The sequence below is a fragment of the Sinohyriopsis cumingii genome, chromosome 16 (genome assembly GCF_028554795.1).
Source record: "Sinohyriopsis cumingii isolate HCF-2022 chromosome 16, ASM2855479v2, whole genome shotgun sequence".
Taxonomy (NCBI): domain Eukaryota; kingdom Metazoa; phylum Mollusca; class Bivalvia; order Unionida; family Unionidae; genus Sinohyriopsis; species Sinohyriopsis cumingii.
The window spans coordinates 60,645,471-60,666,913 of record NC_142976.1 but is presented as its reverse complement, the minus strand read 5'-3'; the positions used below and the strand labels follow the sequence as shown (position 1 = coordinate 60,666,913).

Genomic DNA, 21,443 nt, shown 5'->3' with positions numbered 1-21,443 from the left:
CTGAGACCGCGCGTCACAGACTCTCGCCAGCTACAGCACGCAGACGATATCATCTCAACGAAAGCAAAGAAGAAAAGAACCCAGCCCACAGATAAGCCTCCTGACCAAGTCAACGCAAACACAAGCGATGGACATCTATGAAATTTGCTATAATCCTGCGCATGCGTATTCGCTTACGAAAATTGTTTCTAGTGCACCAAATAAATATAAAATTATATGGACCTATCGCTTAATCGGAAAAACGTCATCAGCAAGATCGAAACGAAAGCAGAAGTTTATAAGATAGTTTGGTTTAATGTAATTATGTATATGGGGCCCCGGATGACCGAATGGACTTGAAACGCTTCCTTGTAATTCCTGACTTATGTACCTTGTACAAAGTTACGATATTTTCTGTGAAAACGAAACAAATTTAACAGTTATGAAAATAAACCAAATTTGATTATTTGGGGGGGGGGTATGAAGAAAGGGGAAATATATCCAAGGTAGGGCATGGAGTTCTTTGTTAAAAATACTTTACCTTTTCATGTGACAACAATTGAAATAAAATGAGATCGCATATTTTGGCTTAAAATGAATCAGTATCTCTTACCAACCTGTGAAGACGTATATTTCGGCGCATTAATCTTTGCCCCGTCTGAATCCCGATTTAACACTGCTGACGAAATAAACCAATATGTGTTTTATATAATGTTTCTATTGGGAGATTTCAATGACGAACATATAAATTCGCAGAAATAAACAAGATAAAGAATCCAAATCCATACAAGTCAATTCACAATCATTAAACTCTTTTGTTTAAAGATGTAACACTCCCAAATATTTTGGATGTGAGGTTTCAATTGTTTTAAGTGCCCCACCCCCAAAGTCCCCTGTATCAATTCACACAAGAAATATGTTCATGAAAATAAAAATCTGATCTGATCAGTCGTTAGTTTGATAAAAGACACAGATCAAAGCCTTAATTGCGCAAGATAAATTTGTGAATGGTCGATGTCTTAACATTATCGTAAATTTTGGTACTTCTTTTAGTCAATAATGTAATGCAGTCGTAAATCACATTGACACGAATGGAGAAACAAATTCATGCAAATCGAAGGTTTAGCCTCAAAACACACACACACACACACACACACACACACACACACACACACACATTATAATAATAAAGAAAATCTACGTTTTATTTTTCTGAGCAGATGTAAATTCCATGCGAAAATCGAAACATTTTCTTTCCTCACTCGTCGCAATGCAATTTGTAACACTTCTTTCGGGAAATATTTTTTCTTATATCTATTGACAAAACGTAGACATATATTTATGTATTAAACCACACATTAAATGATGCAATCAACAATAAATATACATCAAACATACCTCAATCATGACGATATTTATTTATATTTCATTTTTTAATGTAATACTCGAGACAAAAATACTCACAATTTCTTGGTTTAAAGGAATGATAAGACCTAATTATGTGTGTAATTCGACCCACTCGTAAAGTTATTGTCCAAGACCTGTTTTAAGCAGTTTCGGTAAACTATTAATTGTTTTGTTATCATAATCAACGGTTTTCTTAGAATTTGCAATATATTGGGACGAACACCATGCAGGAATCCGCACTATATACTCAACATCGTAACACTATAAGCCTTAACATAATTTTTTTAAATTCAGAAAACGAAACATTTTTGTTCTTTTATCGATTTTACCAGCTGTGGATTGTCTAGCGGAAAGACCTATATATGAAATTACTCTGTAAAAATGTCAATGGCAAGTGTTTTACAAATGCTTAAAATCTTTATCGAAGTAAAAAGTCCTATATGGCCGTGAGCTGAGTGTTAAATTCTGCTTGCCTGATATACCTGATGAGTATACAAACAAGTTTTTAATTGTTTTAGAACTGAATATACATTTATCTCAATTTACCATTCTATCCTTAGTAAAGTAGGCGCTGACATATTTACATGCAGTCATATTTTTTAACATACATGTCATTTTACCATGATGCTACCCCGGGTCAGCCTACCTGTTAGAATGTCTCTATATTGGTACATTTCCTTTATCCTAGCAACCCATATTATCCCAGCTGTGCACGATCATTGGAAGTTTCGCTGTATTAAATAATATGTTTATATATTTAAAAACACATGTGCATATGTAGGTACGTATATGCTTATATGTATGTATGTACGCACACTTATATGTACATATGAATGTTTGTGCGCATGTTAGTATGTGTATTTGTAAGTATGTGCATGTATATGTCATAAGTATGCATTTAAACACCATATTCTTGTACAAATTTATTCGTAAAGGTATGTAAGCGTACAAGGGTGGAAGGACTGCTGTTTACACTATAAAAGCAGAATTATAAAAAAATGTATGTGTATTCACTTTTTTGTGTTCTCTCTCTCTCTCTCTCTCTCTCTCTCTCTCAAACAATTCAAACACATTTATTTTAGTTACACTCTTCATAGTAATATTTGAAAAAAGACAGAAAGACAATGTCTGATTCGTCTTTTTTTAATGAAGTTTACGCATTTAAAAAAAAGTAAACTGCGTTGTTGAATTTATTATTGATTTATATTTATTCATTTTTGCTATTTAGAATTATATACCCTTTTCAAAAATTTCGATATGCATCTAGTTTCATGACACATTTTAAGATAAAAAAATGACGTCGCAAAGTTATGAAATGCTAAATCATAATGACCGAAGCATCCAAATTTATTATGGAATCATATCACTGTAATTTTCCTGCTGCGTTTTGTTTTGTAATGTGATATAAATACTCTGAAATATATACTTAAGCTAAATACTAAATTAAATTTACGAAACTCTTCACATAATTTAAAATATTTGCTTCCCTAGACTTGAAATGGAAAGAAATTATTCGACTTACTTTTTTTTAACTAGCACTAATGTAAGATACTATTTTTGACGCTAATACAGGTAGAGTTAGTTGAACACTAAACATAAAACGTCATGAAACTATGCGATATTTCTAGCAGTTTTATTCTTACATTGACAACTTTGCTGCCTAATGAGTACCAAAGCTTGTTTGTCTATTCATGTAAAACATCAAACAATGCACTATATCTAGGTCTAAAAATAGTATCACTGATTTGAAATAAACAATATACGCTCATGTAGCAGACGCTTTGGTTTTCTTGGATTACGTGATCCGTTTGTGGATGAACAAACTAAGCAATTTCGTCCATTTGAATGTAGAGATGATACAATTAACGACTGGACGAATGAACGTGATATTCACAATGTTCATGAGAAACGTGCGAGGCGTAGCATTTAAAATACTATTCTAATCATTTAAATAGTTAACTAGGAGAAATATTCGTAATCTTTCGCAAATAGAATGGTTCAAACTACGACCGGTACTCTCTAGGGTCTATAAAAATAGCACAGAAAAGCATACTGAGGCCAAGGGCTGCCTCATATCTATTAGATACACACCAATTTACAAGTTAGTCCAGACACTAAATTCGAGAAAAAATTCGAGAAAAATGCAACTGAAAGTTCTGGTAGAAAACAAAGAGACTCAGAGCCAATAAGCCGAGACATCGAAAAGTCATATCTCCGCTAACTAAAGGGACTATCACACATCAGTTGCTATGCAAATTTCTCCGTTTAAGTTTTTTCATGCAGGTCATGTACATAGCTAGGGCCAATCCAACTCAGAGCATGCAAGTCTTCTTTACTGGTAATAAGATTGGCAATGAAGATACTTACATTGTTGCATCTTGAATTTCCTCAAATTGTACTTTCTTAGTTCTGCAAAACAGAATTACATGACCCATATCATGGATCCCAAAAGTTGATACACACCGCAGAATTGTACATTTTCAATAGAAATCGCATTCTCCTTACTGCATTCAAAACATAATGAATATGATGTTACATTCATAATTTCAATCAAAATAATTCATATTTTTTCAACATTATGATTCCAAACAATTAATGACAGAACGTAAACAGAGGTGTAGATAGTTCAAGGTGGGTCCCTCCAATTCTCAAATCACGTGCATCGTAATTGACTCAGCTAGGCTGCTAAATCCAGACCATCTCAAGAAGAAAAGCAGAATTGAGTTGGATCGATACAAAAACAAAATCCGTCCATTCCAGAGCAACTGTAAAAGTTGTTTCAATGTGCATTCATTTACAATACGACTATAAATTTCAATTTTAAGTAGACCAAGACGAGATTTTCTAAAACTATTGTCGAGGGCGCTACCAAGTTCAAATGTCGCTGGTCGGTGCTATGTGTGCATTAATCTTCAATTGGTGTATATGAAAACAAAAGCACTTAGGTGTAAATAGCACGACCATCTCCACGAAGACCTAATAGACGCGTCTGCCTGTTGTGAATAAACGTTAATGGTGGTTGCAAGTTAAAGGTGTTGAAACTCCTTCGACATACTTTTAACCAGCAGCAACGTTTATATTTTTGAGCGCAGACGAAAATTACCCTTGATTCTCCTTCACTTTCCCTCAACACTTGGTACATTAATACGGTGTTCCCCAAAGGCAATCGTAATATCGCTCTGTCAGAATATTACATTCCTCTAAATAGAGCCAAAATTTGTTTATTTGGTGTTACATGACTCTGCTCCGCAAACAAACCGTCCACTTGTTTTCTCAGGTTTCGTAGAAATTGATTACAGAATATTTGGCGAGACAAAATGATGGCAAAATATATAATTTCTGTCAGTTTATGTATCAATTAAATGACAATTGACCTCATAATAGAGTGGTTTTCTAGGGTATACATGTGTCGGTTGCTGTTGGGTTGTTAGTGAAAGTTATATTTTAAAATAAGATAAATGAGTTTTTCAACTAAAGGATACCGTGACCATAACGTTTGGTTTACTGATCCTAACATCAATATGGGTCAGCTATTTACATTGCCAAAGTCCCCACAAAGTTTGAGAACCTTGGGCTAACCATTTAAACGTTATTGATCTGCAACTGTTGTCCAACGCAGGGTCACTGTGACCTTGACCATTAACCGACTGATCCAAAATCAATATCGTCATCTACTGACCATGGCCAAGGTCCTTTCAAAGCTTGAGGAATGTGGACCGTTGACCCACTGACCCCAAAATCAAAAGGGGTCACCTACTGACCAGAAGCAATATTCCTAAAAGTTTGAAAGCCGTGGACCCAGCTGTTCAAAAGTACCAAATGTACTGACCATGACCTATGCTCATTTGAAGTTTGACGACAGTAGGCCCAGCAGTTCAAAAGTTATAGATCGGAAACTAAAAGTGTGATGCCAACGACTACCCCTGAAAAAAGTGATGTCTGCCTTGCTATGTAGGCAACACAAAAACACCAGCATATTCGCGTGCCTTAGACCTGTCACGTCAAAAAGATATATTTGAGTCGCAAAATAACGCTTTAAACTTCAAACACGGGGCCTCTCAGAAGCATTTTAAGTTTGTTTCGACACAATTCACACAAAAATAAGGAGATTCTTGTAAGAGATCATGAATATCTATACATGTACTTTAAAAATGTTGCACTGATAATCATCAATGGACGAAAGTGTCGATTAATCAAAATCTATTGCTCTTGATTCCAGCTCTATACCTAATCAAAATTTGGCAAAATAAATAAAAAAATATCTTCTACTTTTCTTGGTCTTTTCTGATGGACCGATCAAATCCATTCCAATTGGATGAAATTGCGACGATGTTAGATGAATACGGCGCAGACGTTTCTTGGTCTTTTTCATATTGCATTTTCTCTGGCAGTTTTTGACAAATTTGCTCACATCTTCGTAAGAACGTTATCAGTAATTTCTGCCCCATAGTTTCTTCCATCTGTAAAGAAACAAAACGTTCCTTGTAATAAAATATGGTTTGTAAAGAACAAAAGTATGTTACAAAAAGTGTTTTAAAGGTTTTAAATTTCGTTGTGCCATATTAGAATTTTTTTTATTACTATATGACAGGCTACTGCAGACAAAAATAAACCATGTTATTTATCTACAAAACATATTGACCGTTGGGCATTCTGCTTTATACATATAAATCCGAAACGTATAATAAATTTATCCCCTCGGAGAGTCAAAATTCTTTGGATGAGGTCAATATTTTATACCTTGAGGTCGTTATTCCATATAGATTAATGACCGGGGATCATTTTTCTATATAATATTTTGACCCGGCTGTCATTATTATATCGGGATCGATTTACTTCATTATACCGGTGAAAACTACTTGCATTGCTTGTGGAACTGCCACTGGCACACAATTTAAAGTGGAACAAAATTACCCTAAAGCTGCTTGTCCATCTTTGATATTTTCGCCAGAATTCCAGTTGCAACAGTTTGTGCAACAATATACTCAAAACAGACATCTGTGATATCTGTAAAAATCAGCGGCGTACTAAGGGTAAATGGTACCAGGGGCTACAACGAAGGCCCAAAGGAATTTTATTGCCCCAAGACCTCTGTCACCCGCGGTTTTGGCACCACTGAGCCTCTGGCGCCCAGGGCAATCGCCTTTCCGCCCCACCTCCTGTTAGTACGATACTGTTAATGATTTCCTTAGAAATAAAAATATTTTTTTTAGATGAGTTAATGATGTAAGTTTGTTCTGTTAGCTTTGGTTGGTAGTATTAATGCGCGTCATTGATTATATTGTTGTTTAAAGTAACTTAAAAATTCATTAGATTGATGCTTATTCAGTAGTTGATGTTATTAGTATAATAATTAGTAGGTTTTATTGCTATGTACTGTGTAAATATATATCACTATAATAAATGATTACTTACGGATTGCTCTGGCACGTCACCACGATGACATTAATGCAGATTTTACATACTAATTATAGTAATGTTGTTTCAAAGAACCAAAACGCGTTTTGCATTTTTCTCAGTCAGGAATTAATTTAGGGTGTCCCTAAATATCATATTTAAGATAAGCCTGAAATACTTTATTTAGGGCGACTGTACAATTCTATTGGATGACTGACCCTCAATTGGATTTTGGGGTGACAGTAAAATAATTTGGCTCACCATAAATTAGTGTCTCTTTGATTGTCATTTTTTCCCGATGTGTCTGACTCAGCTTACTGGTCCATTTATAAATGTGTCCGTCTATCTAACTACTTCAAGGTGACCAGTAACTGAGTCATTATTTCTGACATGGAAAAGTATTTTTTTTTCTGGTAGCAAATAACAAGTTTTTGTCTTTATATCCCCTCTAGGCATACTTCGATTAACGGCCATAAAACAAAGGATATAGTAATACGCAAGATACCTGCCATGACAACAAAGTGTCGTTGAGGTCATAGTGTGATTAATTCTACTGTCAATAAACTTAAGCTTCCTAGCATTGTTAACAACACGCCACAGCTGTATATTTGAAAAATATGGATGGAAACCTGAATGTTGGATTGTACTGGCTGATAATTTACACCATCGTGTCATTTGCAGGTAAGTTAATAAGTTAATTAACGTTAATAGGTAGACAGACAGACATGTAAAAAGTTAGATACAATTATTTTTGGGCCCCGCAAATTACATACAAAAGGTGTAGTCTTTAGTTTTTTTCGATTATCAGCTTAATGGAAAAAAGTCAAGCATACACAGTGCGTGGATTTGGTAGTCAAAGTGTAGCTAGATATAAATACGTTTTGTATATGTCGGACATCGCATATTAAATGACCGAGTGAAGATTTTGTTTTGTTGGCATAAAAAAGAAACGTAAAATAACCGACGAAGGCAGAAATTTACTTCTTTCATTTTGAAGGATATGCATGTATATGAGCATCAAAACAAGAAAAGGGAACGATGTGAGGAAATTTGGAAAATTTGAAGTATTGCTTATAGTATCGCCTACGTTAGGTTTCATTGTGATGATGATGATGATGATGATGATGGCAAAATCGTGAAGATGACATCATATTCACAATGTTTCAAAAATAACGATTCCAAAAATGAGCAGCACAATTTCTAATGCAATAAAACACTCATAGACAATTATTTTAATGATTTTAATACATATGAACAAGTTTACAATTCACTCGCACACCAGTTATTTATGACGATGACATATTGAGAAAACAAAACTGGATCAAATGTAGGAAATCAAATCGGTAAAAATGTTATTTAAATACACGATTACTGTAAAAAAATTAACTGTTCGTTTTCATTCTGCTTTTGAACATATACATCATTACATGAAAAACCATGGTTGACCCCCTCCCCATTCTCTCTTTACTGCACTGATAGCGAGATGTAGAATAACAGTTGATAACAGACTCACCCATTTCTCTTTCAGAAGTATAACTCCAGGACCTTCTAGTCAATTTACGCTAATCATTTTCTTCAGAAAGTGTTCTTTTGAGTTCCTCTAAGACATTTGCAATTATTTTCAGGTTGGTTCTTTTCGTTATACAACAAAACCTTTACACCCCTGTTTATTTCTGTACTCTATTTTCTTTCTAATTTTTCATACCTAGAATTTGACTTTTAGTTTGCAAATGGAGTAGGAAATAAGGTCACTGAGGAAATAAGGAAAATAATCTCCAAAGGATAGGAAATATTGATGACATTAGAAACTGTAATCCTTTCTTGCTCTTATTATTGTGATCTTCATGTCTTTTGATTTTATCATGTACTATCCAGTTATCTCCCTTAGTGAATTACTACCTGTGCTTTGTTTGCTGTCGTTAAAGAATAATGCAATTATTTGTTGTTATTGTTAAGAAATGTTGCCTGGTATGCATGCATACATACATACATACATACATACATACATACATACATACATACATACATGCATACATACATATTTAAATAGATATATGTCTTTTGTTATCCTTGGCGAGCATGCTATTGAAGCAGTTTTGAATGAATTTCATACCATTTTGGGGAATGAATACAGAGATATGATTCTATTCCTATACTACCAACATTTATTTGCTTCATATTTTGCTGTCTGTAAACTTATGATGCGTATTTTGTTTCATAAAATCGTGACCGACTGTAAACAAATGACTCCACAGAGCTCGGAGATTACAGTTATGCCATATTTAACGTTATGGTGTCACCTGTGGCCTTATCTGACTTATTTACTGGTTGCTACATTTTTATAGGAAATATTTTTGTGTTTTGTATTTTTTTCTGTAAAACCTTAGGAGTTCATATTTTCCTATACAAAAGAGGTAACCAGGCGCGGATTTAAAATATGAGGGGCTCAAATGAGGGCCTACAAATTATGAAGACCTAAAACCATTGGCATATTAGTCTTTGACTAGATACCGCCCTGGTAGTAATTTTTTAAAATAAGTAAACATAAATAAATAGTAAGAGAGCTAGTTTACAAAATAACAATAAATAAATAAACAAGTAAAGAAGCAATTATATAATAACAATATGAAGAAAACAAACAAACAATAAATTAATAAATAATGCCAATAATTAACATGAAAATTTCATATAATCAGTTCCGTGATATTTTAAATTTGAAATTGTGGTGTCTTGCGTTTAATATGCTATGTCTATACGAAATTACCTTTCAGGACATGCTTTTCGAAGTATTTTGATCACGGGATAAAATTGTAAACATGCTGATTACTCTGTCCTTAACTCAGTACAGTTATGGTACACTCTAATACAAAGTCATACTCAAAGGGCTCAATTCATTGGCCGTGTAATATCATCGAACCCACAACCAATACCGAGAAATTGCAATTATTCTATTTCCTTTAAAAAGTGATATGGCGGTCATCTGGATGTGATGACACTGGACGCCCCAAAATCCATATAAAACTTTAAAATCAAGATGGTTTTCGTGATTTCTTTTGCACCTTTATAACATATAAGTATTTTGTATGGTATGTGTCAAGGAAACACGTCACATAAATGTTTTGGTATTTGTGCGTATCAAAACAGTATTCTGGAGAGGGGTCGGTTGGGTGGGGTGATGTATAGTAAAACAGAAGCAGTGAAAGCTAGCTGCAAGCAGAGACTCCATACATACACAAAAAAGAAAAACAACATTTCCATATAGACCGGGAAAATATAACTACTTTTTGTGATTTCCATTTCAGATTGCACTGAACCTATGAAGTGCCAACAGGACTATTATATATCATGCGGTGAGGATGCAGCTCCGTGTCACACCGTCATATGTCCAGTGAAGAACCGCCATAACGTTGATCAGATTAATGTAATACGACACACTGAAAACTGCAAGTCTAACGTTGGTTATGATGGCGAGTATATATGGACCACAGATTGCTGTCGTGTTGTGGCCCACATTTGCTACATAGGTGATATTTCCAGTTTTAACGCATCCACAACTACTGTTACCAGCACCACCAACAACACAACCACCACTCCAACTACAGCTGCACCTGCTTCTGCTACCGCTTCATCTACTTCTACTGGTCGACCTTTATTGCTACTTATAATGCTTATTTAAAACTGCGGCTACTTTTAAAGTCTAAGTGTGCATATGTGTGTCTGTCTGTGATTTTCTGTTCGAAAGAGATTGAAACAAAACTTCAAAAAATCGGTCCCAGAGAGAGAGAGAGAGAGTATCACATCGTTTCAAAATGTATTGCGGCGATAATTAATCGGTGGTGGGCATGAGGGGGTTGCATGGGTTAGGAAGAGGGTTGCTCAGAACTCGAGAGCACTTTGGTAAAGCGTATTCCTCTGTTATTTTCATTGTAACTGTCCTTTATCTCATTAGTATTCATATTGACTTACATATAGGAAAATAACTAGATAAAGAAGGCAAAGAAATAAAATTAAGATATTTAAGAATATTTTTAACAAAATTCTTTTCAAAATGAGTAGAAAATCATATTGAAACCTGACTCAAATAATAAAAAGGAGATCACAAGGTGATATTTGTGTTTTTCATATTAAGTTTGCTTAGAAACGTGTCGTTGGTATGCATAACACGAAGAGGAAGGGGAATCCCTGAATTTCTAACATTTCCAGTTCGATGCTTTGAACGATGAGGAAACTCTCGTGTGCAAATATGATATTTTAGAATGGTTCATTTATATTTTTTCACTTTTCTTGGATACATTTTCTGTTAAAAAGAAAGTTCCACATGTAATCTAAGTTTATGTATCTTCTCAATTTTACAACAATAGGTGACAATTTGGATCGAAACATTGCCCCTGATATTATCTACGGAAGGCGGTTTGCGCCAGGGAGTAACAATGCATTCAGCCCGATAGCTAACAATAGCATGCGAGAAATAACTGACAAGGCAACGCCCATCAAGAAAGCTGAAAACAGAGACAAGGAATCGTCGTCAGGTAAATTCTGTTTTATTTATTGTTATTTCTGAAGAAAAGAAATTATATTGTATAACTTCGATAACATGTCAAGTGTTCATTTTTGTAAACGCAATTGAACATCAAAAGTAAAATATTTTCACCGAAATCATAATGTGCTAGGTGCGCTTCTGCGATCTCTTGCCTTGGTGACAGTTGTCTAAGGCCAAATGCAAGAGCACGTGACCATTAAATCCGAGTCAGTAGTATGCTTTATATATAATTGTTTCTAGCTGAGTTGAAATATAAACGCCTGCAAGATAAAATATTTAATGTTACATTTATTAACATGTTCTGGAGCTTTTTTAAGTTGTTAATCTGTTCTATTTTTAGTAACAAAGGTCGTATTCAAGAGTGGATAGGCATCACTGCTATACATGTGAAAGCCTTTGACGGTGGATTACTCTATTAAAATTGCCAAGTTCAGTTCAGCGATTTTCGAAAGAAATATCATTTGAATATTGTTCCTGTTTTTAGCAACGGCAGCCATTTTTCATATTATTTTACACAAATCTAAATGACCTTTAAGCCTTTACTTTTTCTGTCACAAGTGTTTGAATTTAGTTGAGCGGTGTTAGGGAAGAAGAGCTTCGCCTGTTTTGCAAGGTTTAGTAATGCTGGCCCCATTTGATCTCGGGTAATCATCTTGTATTAGCTGAATGATTTCTGTTAAATCTAGTCATAGTCTGCCCAGCGATTGTTTGTTTAAGAAGTTGCCTTAATGTTTACCTATTTATAGTAACGTCGGCCATATTTGTTGCCATGTCAGCATCGTTTATAAAAAAAATTGAAAGCCCGTCATGCAAAAATGCTTTCTATCAAGTTAAATCAGATTTACTGTGCAGTTTTTGAGACAAAACTTTTTTCGGTGTTCAACCTTTCTTTTTAGGAACGGCGGTCATTTTCTGTCATATTTTGTGAAATTATGTTGGGTTGTTTTCAAGAAGCTGATCAAAGGGTTTTGGTACGTTTAGTGACGGCAGTCTTATTGGACTTTGATTTGCGCCCATCTTAAAATAAAATTTGTTATTTAATTTGATGAGTAAGAAAATAACGGTCGTGTAATACCATTTAATGGTTTATTCAAGTCCACTTTTTCAATGCCTCGGTTCACGACTATACTTTCTGGTTTGTATGTCAGACCGTTGATTACAAATATAATTGAGCAGTTGTGGTAATTTATGGGGTATTCACCAGCACAAAAGTTTATCACAAGCAGTGTTACCAATTTGATTTCCAACCAGATTCTGATGAAAAAAGAAATGTGTACAGCCTGGAATCGTTCTTACCATTTTCATAAACATAGGATCGTGCCAGTAAAGATGGGCTTATATCGTCAAGATACGTATGTCATAAATTACCACTCAAATCAAGACATGATGACTAACCGCGGATGAAATGGAAGAGGTGGTTAGGCACCGGCTATTTAACCTTCTGAAAGGATATTTGAAGATGTTTTTCTTTTTTCTTTTTGTTGGAATGGAAAACTGCAGCCTTTAATTTCATGCAGATTTTTTAAAATTCTGATCGACTCTTTCCCATATATCACTTATTAGTTGGCAAAAATATTCCTTTCCATCACAAGGAGCGAAAATGAATTTTCCGCTACGAGGGAAATCCCTGCCGCGCCTTTCAATTTTGATCAAGACAAAAAAAATAAATAAAAAAATGGTGCGTTAGAACTCAAGGCCTCTCTGACTGACCGGTCATTTCGTTTACGTTTTAATATTCATTTTGTGAAGTACGCACGTGTTTCAAGCAGTTTTTGTACACACTCGAGCCGTACCAGACTGAGCTGGTCTAAACCGTGTGTGGCTGGCCACATTTCAAAGCTGCTTTTGTGTGGCCACATTCCCAAGCTGCTTTTGGGTGGCCACATTCCCAAGCTGAGTCGCGGTATACTTTGGGTCATTGGGACTTATGGGCATCCCGTCCAGAACTGAGAAGTCTATATACGCTAGTTTCATTCTTTACTTTAAATTGCCCTGTTTCACGTGGTAATGCAAAGACGGTAGACACAAACATGAATGTGGTCTTTTGGTTGGCCTACGATCAATACATTATATTTAGAGTTCTTCATTGACGGAAAACTAAATAAATGATGTAGTGTAGTGTAATTTGGATTTTTAATGAAGCGTTAGCAATTTTTCAGTCATATCGCAGTGTCTGCAGTGTTGCGGGTTATAGTGATGTGTAGCACTGGGATATAATGTCGCAGGCATGTAGCATCACATCCAACCCAATCACATTATCCGGACACCAGGCCGACCAGTCCTAAGTCTAAATTCCTAATGCTGAGCAAACAAGACTGATGTTAATACCATTTTTAGAAGCCTTTGGTATGACTCAGCCGGGGTTCGAACCCGCGACCTCCCGCATCCGAGGCGGACACCCTAACCACTTAGGCCACCGGAGCAGTCTGTATCTAGGAAAATCAAATACGTAAACAATATATTATCAATCTTAATGTTATCACAAAACAAAATGATATCACATTGATATTCACGCCGTGTTAATTCGCGTGTAAGTTGAATCCAGCTGCAAACTGCACGGATCAGGGTCTGATGTCGCATTATGCAACGGTAGAACAAGGTCTGTGCAGTTTTTTTTTAGGAGCAATCAGTAAAAAAAAAAAACACAATCAAGACCCTAATCTGCAGGCGTATTATGTTACACGAATTAGGATCATTGCTGTTTGCAACTTTGTTTCAACTTATAAGCGAGTATATACGGTGCATGTATTGAAAAAATGTAATTAACATTGCAAAGATAAGAAGATTGCTTTAATAAGATACTTGTAATAGCATAGTCATAACTAGGTAAAGTTTAGATAACTTTGACAAAATGAATATGTCAGAGGTGCATGTTGTGTAACTTATTGTTTTAAACTATGAATCTGTCCTATTATAAACTTTGAGATTTTACCAATAAATATTTCTGTTAGAGGTATTGAAAGTGCAACTCATTGATTTGTATTATGCCAACTCCGAAACAAAAATGGAGGTCAGTTATCACTGGCTTTTACGCACATCTTTTATGAAAACAAGAGTTCAATGAATTTTTCAGATATTCACACTAGCAAATCTAGTACAGTAGGTCAAATACAGCATTCGATGATAAGACTAATTCGTGGAGGCTTCAACAGACAAAAGATCCACTTGACAACCTAGTATTTAAACCATATTTATGAACACCTGACCTGACTATAGGTATTATTTGGCATCAATTTTACCTGACAAAAATGTACGGTCCAAAAATTAGAACCCTTGAAGATTCAATTTTATATTTAAACCAAGGATTTTATGTGTTTCTATAAACAACAAAATATAACAATCAAAAATGGGGAGAGATTCTGCCACGTGAAAATCAAGGAAGACACTGCAGAAATAGTCTATCAGGCCTTTAACCTGCTGGAATGTTTTCTAATAATAGAATTTCACTTACACGCTAACTGAAAGGAAGACAATACAAATTCTTGAATAGGCAACGCAACGGTTTTTTGACACTTGTGACTAAAAATAAGATTAATGTGGCATTGACTCAGCTGAAACTACTAAATCAGTTTTTTTTATATATATATATAAAATAATTAAAAATATAATTCAGTGTTACAAACACACTTGAAAAAGAATTAAAGGGTTAAACAATATCATGTTCTCACTGCTAATGCAAAACAAATCAGTCATAAGGGCTTTCGTGTTTTTTATGGCTTGCTCTAGCTGGGAGTTCCTTCCTTGACTTAGTAGGCCATGCCGATTTAATCAAAATGGCTTTTATAGTCTGCGCCTAAATATTGCAGGCTTTCGTACAAGGTCAGATGCGAGTGTTTTGAATGAATGGAAAGGTTAATAGTGTTTTATATTTATCTGTCCAGTGATAATAATTAGAGTATACTTACTTATCTCCCAATAATAACATTCACAAAAAAAACCCAAAAATAAAAAACCCCAAAGACAGTTTGTGAATAGACAGCTAATCCATCATCAATCACACAAAAATCTTGAGCTGCACCTCGTTTTAGAAACATTTTTCAGTCCAAATTTAATATGTGTTAATAGTGCCTTTTGCGATGCGGATTTTTCGTACCATGGAAAAGCCTGTCACAACAAATGCCATCAATAAATATGTACAAAATCAATTGCAGTACACATGGAAAACAAAGTAAAATTGTTATCGTGTTACATATTTAGGTTAAGCATGTTTATATTTCTACCTCATTTAGGTTAAGCATTCTTATATTTCTACCTCATTTAGGTTAAGCATGCTTATATTTCTACCTCATTTAGGTTAAGCATGCTTATATTTCTACCTCATTCAATTATTTGGTAAAATACACATTTATGGTTAAAGTAAATAAAAAACAGAAACAGCACGCTATGAAAATTCCTACCAACTAACTAGAGCTATAAGATTTGTACAAACAAAATTACGAATATTTTGCTAAGTATAATACTTTTAAATACTTCTAATTACTGTTGCAGAAATATTTCTTTCTTTCTTTAAGTTGCATTTTGTATCGTCCTTTCCTTTCAGTAGGACTCTATGTTGGAACTGCACTGGGGATCGCAGCCATCTTAATTGTGATTTCTATTATCTGTTTTATCTGCAGGTAAGTTTGTGCAAGTGATTATTTTGCATCCAGCATTATCATCGACATCATCATCACTTATGCCGTCATGACCATACACATTTTCCTTGTTCCCAGCAATAATTACACAGTACTTATCATTATCGTTGTTGTCATCAACATTATCACTAAACGCATTACCATTATCATGAACAAGAATGGCAAACGCAACAGCATCTTCATTTGTCAGTCTGGGAAAATAATTATCACCAACATCGTCAGCATAACTTTCTTATCTCTTTTGTCACATGTTTAACGTCATAATTATTAGATCGTCTTTAATTTCTGTCTTCTTTTTATCTGATAATTCTTTACCTTTCCTTCTACTCCTGCTCTTAGCATTTCCTCTATGTAAATGACTGAAATGATTATGAAAGTACTGTAGTGTGTGGAGTACTCTTCACTGAATGACTATCAACGTACTGTAATGTGTGGAGTACTCATCATTGAAATGATTATCAACGTACTGTAATGTGTGGAGTACTCTTCACTGAATGATTATCAACGTACTGTAATGTGTGGAGTACTCATCATTGAAATGATTATCAACGTACTGTAATGTGTGGAGTACTCTTCACTGAATGATTATCAACGTACTGTAATGTGTGGAGTACTCATCATTGAAATGATTATCAACGTACTGTAATGTGTGGAGTACTCTTCACTGAATGATTATCAACGTACTGTAATGTGTGGAGTACTCATCATTGAAATGATTATCAACGTACTGTAATGTGTGGAGTACTCTTCACTGAATGATTATCAACGTACTGTAATGTGTGGAGTACTCATCATTGAAATGATTATCAACGTACTGTAATGTGTGGAGTACTCTTCACTGAATGACTATCAAGGTACTGTAATGTGTGGAGTACTCTTCACTGAATGACTATCAAGGTACTGTAATGTGTGGAGTACTCTTCACTGAATGATTATCAACGTACTGTAATGTGTGGAGTACTCATCATTGAAATGATTATCAACGTACTGTAATGTGTGGAGTACTCTTCACTGAATGATTATCAACGTACTGTAATGTGTGGAGTACTCATCATTGAAATGATTATCAACGTACTGTAATGTGTGGAGTACTCTTCACTGAATGACTATCAAGGTACTGTAATGTGTGGAGTACTCTTCACTGAATGACTATCAAGGTACTGTAATGTGTGGAGTACTCTTCACTGAATGACTATCAAGGTACTGTAATTGTGGAATACTCGTAATTGAAATGATTATCAAGGTGCTGTAATTTGTGGAATATTCTTCATTGAAATGATTATTTAGGTGCTGTAGTTTGGGGAGTACTCTTTACTGAAAGCTTATCAAGGTACTGTAATTTGTGGAATACTCTTCACTGAATGATTATCAAGGTACTGTCTTTTTTGTAATAGTCTTTATTGAAATGATTATCAAGGTCTGCAATTTGTGGAATATTCTTCGGTGAAATGATTATCAAGGTATTGTAATTTGTGGAGTATTCTTCATTGAAATGATTATAAGGTTCTCTAATTTGTGGGATACATTTCATTGCAATGATTATCAAAGTACTATATATAGTGTGTGGAATACTCTTCATTAAAATGATTATCAAGGAAGTGTCGTTTGTGAAGTACTCTTAATTTAAATGATTATCAAGGTAGTGTCTTTTGTGAAGTACTCTTAACTGAAATGATTATCAAGGTACTGTAATTTATGAAATACTCTGAATTGAAATGATTATCAAAGTACTGTTGTGTGTGGAGTACTCTTCGTTTAAATGATTATCAAGTTGCTGTACTTTTTTCAGATTACTGTTCATTTAAGTGATTATCAGAGTATTGTTATTTGTGAAGTACTCTTCATTTAAATGAATATCAAGTTAGGGTAGCTTGTGGATTACTCTTTATTGAAATGATTATCAAGGTAGTATAGTTTGTGGAGTACTCTTCATTGAAATGGTGTCAGATTTACGAAACTATTGAGCAATGTTTGCAGTTGGTATTCAAAACACCACTGCAGTGTTTTCTTACGTGCAACGTTTTGCTATTGCTTCTTTCCAATGCAGGAAAAAAATCAAACGTCCTTTATTATGGCGGAAAAGACAAAAGAATAGCAGAGAAGAGGATTTAAACTTACCAGTTTATCAAAGTCCAGACAACATAAGCTTTCCTTGTAAGATGTTTTCTAACCTAGAGTACGACATGACCTTGGAGACTACGGCTGCTACGCAGATTTTTCATTTTCCCGCACAACTATCAGACAACAGTACACACTGTGGTGTTAACCAGATGACTGCGAGACAACTAAGGCGTGATTGCGAGGTAGTAGTCTCTGATGAGGTTGATAACGCGGACTCAAATGTGCCTCGTATAGTGTACAACAGACCTTGTAAAGATTTGTCGGCATCCGTCGGGAGTGATCACGCGTACGACCATGCTATACAGACACCACCCAATCGTATGGTAATATTTCCTCAGAAGATTTAATTTGAGATAAACAAAGAAAAACTATTTTAACGCCCTGTAAATAGCACGAGAATCTAAAGATGTTCGTGTTTTTAACAGATATCAGAAATATAGGGTAGCTGACAAATATGGCTGATTGGAGTTATGAAATATAACGTATTTCATTTTACCATATTTACGTTATAAAGAAAATACTGGCAAGGAAGCAATTAGTTAATCATGACATTATTATTATTATTATTATTATTATTGTTATTATTATTGGCAATGAGCCGTTTTTTCAAAAACATAATTATGTAAATGGTTGGTCTTTCAAAAAAAATAAGAAAGAAACAAATTATTCGTCATGGTCTCCGTATTATAATTATTTTTTTTTTTGTTGCTTTTTGTTTATCTTTCTTGTAAAATAGAGAAAAAAAACTATTAAAGTCTTTATTTATAATATAGATATGGTGTATTTATGGCTTATTGTTCTGCAATGTTTTATATATACAACTCTTGTATAGAGTTGGTGAGTCTGGGAGCAGTGCTTCTCTGATTAGCTTGACAAATATCTACTTTTGTGAGCGTTCTGTCTGTCTTCATTTCATATTAGCATTACCTTAGTGCAGTCAGACACACACCCACTCAGTCACATCCACACAAGTCCCATTACATTTCGACAAGGCACGCACACACATACTCTCACTTCTGAGTGATATGGATTGGCATAAACACATACAATATACCCACTAACAAATATACACAAAAATGGACCGCTCCGGTCGCCGAAGTGATTAGAGCATCCACATTGGATACGGGGGTCGGGGGTTCGAACCCCACCCGAGTCATACCAAAGACTTATAGAACTGGTACTACCTTGACGCTCAGCATTAAGAGGTTAGTGTTAGGCTTGGTCGGCCTGGTGTCAGCATAATGTAATCGGGTGTGATATGACTGAAGTTACGTTAAAAATCCAATTCACACACACACACACACACACACACACACACACAAACACACACACGAATGAATGATAAGAAATGGGCTCAGACAAACGCTCACATACCATTTTGGTAAACACTGACACATATACGAACTGATAAACACTGACACAGATACACATCAAAACATCCATAAATGCAAATGTCCGTATGATGAGACAAACAAAATGTCTATTAGATCTGCAGTAACTGATTTATATTATATTTTAATACGCTATACAATGGACAATAAGTTTATGTAGGCCGAGACATATTTACTTATAGGAATCAATAGTAACAGTTATGCAGAGTGCACACATATACAGTAATATGTCATAAGAGTAAACAAACCCATCGATCCTCTTTACATTCACAGATACACAGTACGCATACCTATATCGGTATGCAATACACAAGAACACGAAATAAAACAACGAGACACATACACATAGAAGAAATTCTCTTATGACAAACCCATGTACATTAGCGGCAAGATTCAACACAAAACGATGGTGCTGGGAATAAGAATTGATTTTCATACCTACGGTCTTGTTGGTGTCGATTTCATTACAGATTGCCGTCCTCAAGGAGCGATTTAATAGAGAGTTTTAATGAATTGAAAATAAGTTGAATGACCGAGACGAACGATTACATATCAAAGAGGTCACGGATAAATAAACCCTAACGTTGTACGAAACTTTTGTTTTTGAAAAAGGTATTTGATGGAAGAGCACAAAGAACATCCACGAAATTTTGAAATATTGTTAAGGAGGTTAGATACAATTTTAGGTATAAAATTATTTGTGACTCTGTGTTAATTAGGTCCCTAACATATATAAAAATCCACGTAAATTAAAAGTCATATTCTTTGAATTTAATCGCGATTGCTCGTTTTTTCTTGTTACATGTGAATTGACGCTTTTCAGTGCATCAACGGATATTGAATGCTTGACCGAAGCCATACGGTGGGCAACATCTATGTTTAACAACTTGTGTGTTAATTGTCTTTATCTCATTGTTTGCTGACCACATACCAGACACCTGAGCTGAACATCAGGAGGTTTCATTACATTTTTGGAAAAGAAATGGAGAAAAAAAACCTGGTAAAAAATATTTTTTTATTTTTCTGAAATTTTCACAATTTACTGGATGAAAATTTATTTTAGCATCACAGCAAAAAAACTGATTAGCTTGTAGGCATGAAATATGGTTTCAAAGTATTTATTTTCAAACTTTATCCTACACTATCATAAAGAGTATTTAAAAATATCACAGCAGGAAATAGAGAGGATTTAACAGTTTTAGCATATTTCGAGGGTATTTACCAAATAACAATATTTATTTAGATGATCCGACTGCCTGAGCAATGAAATGCAATAAATCACAGCTTGATAAAAGCTACTGACATATTGATATTCATGTATATTATTGTATGAGTATTAAAGCAAAATACAAAAGTATTTATAGCAGAACTCAAGTTGCTACATAGTAATAAACATATGACAAAAATGGTGTTAACGGAAGTGTGGTAGGAAGGTAAGTGAATTTCAACTTCTATTCTGATAATGTGTGCGTTTATCAAAGCATAAGAGATCAAATGTGGTGAGGTCAATAAAAGCTCTTCTTCGTCTTCTCATTATTATTATTATTATTATTATTATTGATATTGTTACCAGGAGTACCTGACATTTAAGATAGTTACACGATTTGTTGCACACGGCCTTGGAAAACAAACACTTCGCGATCTGATTAACCTTGAAGTAACACTCATCAAATGGCTAATATAACAAGTATGGTTCATTCATATCTAGTTCTTGCTACAAGTATGGTTCATTCATATGTAGTTATTGTTACAAGCAAGGCTCATTTATATGTAGTCATTGTTACAAGCATGGTTTATTTATATGTAGTCATTGTTACAAGCATGGTTTATTTATATGTAGTCATTGTTACAAGCATGGTTTATTTATATGTAGTCACTGTTACAAGCATGGTTTATTTATATGTAGTCATTGTTACAAGCATGGTTTATTTATATGTAGTCATTGTTACAAGCATGGTTTATTTATATGTAGTC

General features: G+C 34.6%; 1 protein-coding gene across 1 annotated transcript; it reads left to right on the top strand.

The window, feature by feature from the left end:
- The first annotated feature begins 7,376 nt into the window (after positions 1-7,376).
- LOC149780535 (uncharacterized) lies at positions 7,377-10,459 on the top strand. Its single transcript, XM_089936216.1, has 2 exons — positions 7,377-7,464; positions 10,086-10,459. The coding sequence occupies exons 1-2, from the start codon at positions 7,401-7,403 to the stop codon at positions 10,457-10,459; spliced, it is 438 nt and encodes a 145-aa protein (XP_089792342.1). The 5' UTR covers positions 7,377-7,400.
- The last annotated feature ends 10,984 nt before the right edge of the window (positions 10,460-21,443 follow it).